Below are 6,662 nucleotides of genomic sequence, written 5' to 3'. Positions count from 1 at the left end.
TTCTAAAAGACAGCAGGGAGAAAGAAAGGTAGGTGAGTACCATTCAAGTCATTTACCTATACAGTGGTACCTCTACTTATGAATGTGATCCCTTCCGGGGTGCCGTTCTCACCCTGAAAATTCCGTAAGTAGAACACCACTTCTGCTTGTGCGTGTGACGCGATAGAGTGCTTCTGCACCATGCACGAAGCACACAGATCGCTCCTGCGCATGCGTGAAGCGGCAAACCCAGAAGTAAACACTTCCGGGTTTGCTGCATTCATAACCTGGAAAAACGCAATGTGAAACAAATGCAACTCGAGGTATGACTGTATCTGAAATCTCTACAAACATAAGCAGATAAAACCCAGTCTAATTCTAAACCCACTTACATTCTTTATGTGGGTTGTATGCGGCTGACAGAGTGGTGCAGAGCTAACAACTTGCCCATAAATACAAGGAAGACAAAGGAGCTTGTGGTGGACTTCAGGAGACAGAAGAGCAATGTCCAGCCACTTTTGATTGATGGGGTCTGTGTGGAGAGGGTAACAACGTTCAGATTTTTGGGCATTGAATTACAAGAGGATCTGTCCTGGAGTGTCAACACAAGGGGGCTTGTGAAGAAGGCGCAGCAGAGACTGTACTTTTTGAGAATTCTAAGGAAAAACCATCTTCCGCAGAAACTGCTGCTTGCCTTCTATCACTGTGCCATTGAGAGCGTGCTCACTTATGGCTTATGTGTGTGGTACGGAAGCTGTACTACCCAGGACAGGATGGGGTTGTGCAGAGTTGTTAAAGCAGCAGAGAGCATTGTTGGCTGCCCACTCTCCACCTTAGAGCAGATTTATGCCACAAGGTGCCATAGGAAGGCACTGGACATAGTAAAAGATCCATCGCATCCTGGTCACTGTCTCTTCGAGCTCCTGCCGTCGGGACGGAGATACAGGACGATGAAGACAAGAACGAGCTGTCTTAAGAACAGCTTCTTCTCCAGAGCGATCTCGGCCCTGAATGGGAAGCCTGGACTTTGAAAGTCATCTAATCTTCCTTGCTGTACTATACTGTATTGTTTTAATTAGTGTTTTTATGGAGCAGTCAAGTAATTTCGTTGTCCCCGAGAGGGGGTAATGACAATAAAGATATTATTATTATTATTATTATTATTATTATTATTATTATTAGGAAATGATTTTAGTTTTCCTTCAACCATAATCATTACTTGCGTGCCCAGGTGTCGCACAACCCTCAAACCTGTCTGATGAATAACAGTCAAAAAACAGTATTTTTGGTCAAATCAGGGACAACTTTATCGCCATCCCAGTCGCAGAGCCATTCCCTCCTACCCCCAGAAATAGACACTCACATTTTAGCATATCATTACATAAATAACTACAGCAAAATTGTACCTGTGTTCTCCTTCCAGTATGACTCTTTCAGGATCATCTGAAATCCACATTTGGACAAAGAATAGTTACAGATAGCATTGGTCAAGATTAATGTTTGCCAATTCAGTTATTCGAGTTGCAGGAAACACCCATTTAAATTACTGAACCCAAGTTATGTTCATTAACTTCAAATGGTCTTATCTTACTAGCACTAGCACCGGTTTCAACCCTTTGCTTTACTTTATCATCATGAGCATTTCATTTTTCTATTGTGTTCTTTTGGATGAACATAAATTGCTATATTAACATCCAGCTATATAGTGTGTTCTTTCAAGCTGCAGACGGTGCCTACCTTGATGAGTTCGCTTTCCCCTTAGATGATTGAACATGAAACTGATGCTAAGTGGTATGAAGGAAGTATTTAAAGGAGACAAAAGAAATACACTCTGATTGCTGTGTGACCCCACGTGAATGTGTAAGCCTAAGACTTAGTATGCAACATGTGCCCAGCTTGTTAAAGATTGTTGGCTGTCATTGGGGAAATCAGCTACATTCATTAATTTAGTACCTCTTCATGTGGGAATAGAGTCTATAAATCTCTTGGTTTTGAGAAAATAAACACTGTGTGCCTTTGAGAATATAAATTGTGTTTTTGAGAACACAATTTGTAGAATCAGTAAATTCTGCCAAGCTGTTTTTAATGACCAATTTTATTTTTAGAATATTATTTTATAAGGCCCACATTCTTGAGTACAGAATCCATCATAATGTAATTGTATTTGCACCTTGGAAGCTGCGTACAGATTTTCTCATGTGCCCAGGCACCACCACTACCCTAATGTCCCCTGATTTAGGAAAAGAACCAATCAATACACAATAATAATTTTGGGGGTCAAATAAGGCCACAACTTTTATTATTTACAGATGTAATAGGTTTGGCAAACACACTGGGTATAACCATTAACACCCAGCCCAGCTGCTGGAAGTATTTCCAAAAGGGGTTGCTCCTGAGACGAGGAGGACCTGTAGCATACAGTACATCCAAATGGGTCATCCCCACAGGAGAACTGTCTTAAGGAGTGCTATGGCCCTAGCCCATGCCTAGGTGTCTGAAGAGTAGCACCTCCTCCCAGATCCCTTTAATGGGATACCCATTTCCTTTGGAGTGTCAGGCAGAAGCTTACAACCCCCCTAAAACAAGAGTAGGGCCAACCTAAACTGTCCATCTGAGCCAACTACCATTATGTCTAAATGCGGCCTCTTGTCAGGTTTCAGTGAATTCTGATCCTTTCCCGTCTCACAGTAGACAGCCAAGGAAGTAGACAAGGAAGCTCTTACTGAGTCTTTATTCAATATTCATGGCAAGAGGCCTCTGTACACTACCACTTAGGTTAATGGTGTTGCTCCAACTGAGCTCCTGTCCCCTCCCTTCCTAGCAACAGCACTTCACCTTACAGTGGTCGCCAGGGTCTAATTGTCTCTGAGTCCTTTGCTCTTCCACTTTCAATGCATGCCAGGTTCTGGGAGAAGGAAGGGGGGTCAGAAATGCTGTTCTGTGATAATGTGTCTCTGTCTCACCCTTCTCTTCTCCCAAAACCTCCCAACTCTTCTGTTCACGTGTCTCTGAGCTGTGACCTTCCTCAAACCACTGCTTCAGGAGAAGGGGGGGGGGGCAGTCTCCACCATTCCTCCTCAGTCTCATCCCCCTCAGTCCAGTCCCTGACACCTCTTTATCAAAGGTGATATTGGGGTGCCAAATCAAGAATCCACCCAATAACTCGACTTTGCATTTCACTGCACAGTTCACCTTCTTTCTTGCTTGAGTTATACAAATTGGGTGTGGAACACCACACCATTGCCTCCTTTCCAACAGTTCAGACCCATTTGTGGGTAATTTCTCATTAAAAAGCAAATTAATTCATACTTTGTGAAGCAATCAGCAAAACAAAACACAGCCATGCTTAAAAATTGTAACTTCTTTGAATTTTGCAATGTCACCCAAGTAATATGTACAAAAATTCATACACCAGCATAAAGTGTGCACAAAAGTGACATATTTGTGGAAGTAGCACACAAAATTCTATTATAGTAGGGGGAAATGATATATCAGGAGAAATCCCATACAAACATGTGGCAATCAGGAGAAATTCACACTGAAATTGGAGAATTTTCACAAGGACTTTAAATAATGCAAACTGATGTGGAAAAGCGGAAAAGTGAAAATAAGTTGGAAAAATGAGAAACTGAGGGAAAATGTAATTGACAGATTTGCTCATCTTAGCCTAGACAAACTATGTTCTATAACCAAGGTGTCACAGGAGCCCCTCATTTCCCCAAGAGATTGCTTTTTCAGCTGAATGTTGCTTTTATTTGTTTATACCTGCTTACAATGATACCCTCTTTCTATCAGATCTGGGCTTTGGATCAGCTCCTAGCTTCTTGGTTTTATTCTCAAATGTCATCTCAGTTGCCAGGGTAGAATTCCACCTGCTGCATCACATCTGAATTGGATATGATCTATGTATACTCATGCTTCTTTTGATAAACTGAAAATAGAGTAGTGAGACCATTTTGGCCCTTACTGCCAGTACAATGAATTTTGCACCTGCCAGTATGATATCTCTTCAGCAACACAGATTGCTGTTTGCCAAAAACTAACCATTTACACATACTTCTGGCAATGCAAGTACAGTCACATTCCTTCCCCCCACTTCTTTTTGATGAAATTACAGAGGCATATCAGTTCCCGTTATCCCACAATGAAATACTTTTTGTTTTCAACATTGAATAAGGACCATGCCTTCCACCAATCAAGATCTACCCCAGAGATCTTACCTGTATTACATTGCAGCAGAGAGTTTGGCCATAGAGTATACACTTGCCTATGATCTACAGACAAGCCATACAGGCATACTCACATGGTATGCATGTTTTAAAGGCATGTTGGCTTTATCTGTGTGTTACACACATTTTTAGGTGTTTACAGGAAAGGGGAATCACCATAACGATTCATTATGAAAGTCTGTAGACCAAGGATGGGAAGCATTAGCTCTCCATTTGTTCTTAGACCACAACTCTCTTATTCTTTGGTTATTGGCAATGATGTCTGGGATTACTGGAGGTACAGTCCAACAGTATCTGGATTGTTCTATATCCCTATTGTAGACCTTTTGTGAGGTTGAACCAGTTTCAGAGACCAGATCTATCCAACAGATTGTTACTTACTGTAGCTTGGAAAGACACAATATAAAAGACTTGTGGATTTGATCTGATAAAAAGATTTACAAAATTCATGCCCATTGCATGGAAATATCCCACCCACCAATAAAGAATCCAGCTATAGCTGCCCCCTCCCTTAGTTCAACACAGGAAAGCCTAAAAGTGGTTATGAGGATCTTTTGACAGTCTGTGTGCTTAGCTGCATCTTATGACCTCCCATGGCCAATATCAATTCTCTGAAACAAGGGCAATAACAAACTATTAAGTCCATATTTAAGGTCTGCACTTTTGATTTATTAATTTCTTAATAGCAGTTTTCACTTCTTGATTCCTTAGAGTGTAAATCAGAGGATTCAGAACTGGAGTGACAACAGTGTACATGAGAGTGACCATGATTTCTTGCTTTAGGGATTCTCCTGAGGAGGGGGGAACGTAAGTCAAGATCGCCCCTGCATAGAAAAGAGTCACAACTGTGATATGTGAGGCACATGTGGAGAAGGCTTTTGCTCTGCTTTCCTTAGACTTTACTTTTAAGAAGAGGAAGGAGAGGATGTAGGTGTATGAAAGAAATGTTAGGAGGAAAGGGAGTACAACAATTAGGCCTGTAACTATGTTGAGGAGCTGGAGGTTAAGAATGGTGCTACAGCACGCCAATCTCAAAAGGGGTTTAATGTCACAGAAGAAGTGCTGGACTATGTTGGGGCCACAGAAATGGACCCGAGATGTCATTATGGTGTGCATGAGAGCATGGAGAAATCCAGTGGTCCAGGTAGCCATGGCCAAGAAAAGGCAAGTCTTCTTGTTCATGATGACAGTGTAACGCAGTGGATTACATATTGCTACATAGCGGTCATAGGCCATGACACCCAGCAGTAAAGCCTCACTGCTACCCAGGAAGTGGAAAAAATGAAGCTGTGTCATGCATCCAATAAAAGAGATTTTCTGGTATCCAAAGAGGAAGCCTGTCAACATCTTTGGTACAGTGACGGTGGAGTAGCATATGTCAAGGCAAGAGAGGTTCCCAAGAAAGAAATACATGGGGATGTGCAGGCGTGGCTCAATCAGTGATATGAGTAAAATGATGGCATTCCCTACCATGATAACAAAGTAGACAAACAAGAAGATGATGAAGAAGAAGGTTTTCCGCCCAGGGACATTAGTCAGACCCATGAGGATAAAATTATTCACATTTGTCCGGTTCTCCATCACTGAAAATAAAGGCAAAAATATTGCAAGGAAGCATTATTATGACAGGCTGTTTCAGCTGTAAATGAGCAAAGATGAAGCCAAAGAAAGAAGTAAATCAGGTGGATGGGGGAAAGGATAAGTAAGTCTAGAACATTAAAAATAGAAATTGGTTTCATGGGCCACAGTAAATCACAGCTAGGATCCTCTGCCAAATCTAAATTCCTGACTATGCTAAAGGGTATGCATAAGATTTGGGGTGGGTGAGTAGAGAAGAGCTGATCTCTTCATCTTTGCTGACTCCTCAGTCCCCAATCTTCTCATATTAGCAAATTGCTCTAAAGATCAGCCTACAATGATGTGCTGGGCTTGTTGGCTCTTAAATGAAGAGTGAGAACTTGCATACACATAACAAAGACACTGGGCGCCACAAAGGCAAGCCCACCAACCAGTTTCCCAAGTAAAAATATATTTCTGATGCTTCATGCCCATATCCATCACTGTCCTAATCAGCTTTGTACTACCTGTACATAACAGGAGCTGGAAATCACAAGTTGGGAGAAGAATATTGCTCTCAGATTCTGCTTGTATGCTTCCCATAGGTGTCTGGTTGCCCCTGTGAGAGCAGGCTACTCTACTATGTTGGCCCTTTGGCCTGACTAAGTGGGACACTTTTTGTGTTCTTATGTGACATTGGTCTGTATATCAAGTGCACCTTTTTCTCACTCTAAAATCCTTGCACCTCTTTAGAAGAAATTTATGTCTGCAAATCTTTATCCACTTCCCCTCCCCAAGTTATAAATGTTTGTTTCCCCATTATAAGATACAGGGCAAACATCTGAAGCTTGGGAAAACAAGGCAAACCACTCTCTAACAGAGCTCTCAAAGTGGGTC

At 41.8% G+C, this 6,662-nt stretch overlaps 1 protein-coding gene across 1 annotated transcript; it reads right to left on the bottom strand.

Annotated features, from left to right (window-relative positions):
- Positions 1 to 4,856: 4,856 nt before the first annotated feature.
- LOC114582913 (olfactory receptor 12D1-like) lies at positions 4,857 to 5,789 on the bottom strand. The gene has a single exon (XM_028704258.2). The coding sequence runs from the start codon at positions 5,787 to 5,789 to the stop codon at positions 4,857 to 4,859; it is 933 nt and encodes a 310-aa protein (XP_028560091.2).
- Positions 5,790 to 6,662: the final 873 nt, after the last annotated feature.

Source organism: Podarcis muralis, chromosome 13 (assembly GCF_964188315.1).
Source record: "Podarcis muralis chromosome 13, rPodMur119.hap1.1, whole genome shotgun sequence".
Taxonomy (NCBI): domain Eukaryota; kingdom Metazoa; phylum Chordata; class Lepidosauria; order Squamata; family Lacertidae; genus Podarcis; species Podarcis muralis.
Note: the sequence above shows the minus strand (reverse complement) of the source record. Positions and strands in the feature narration are given on the sequence as shown.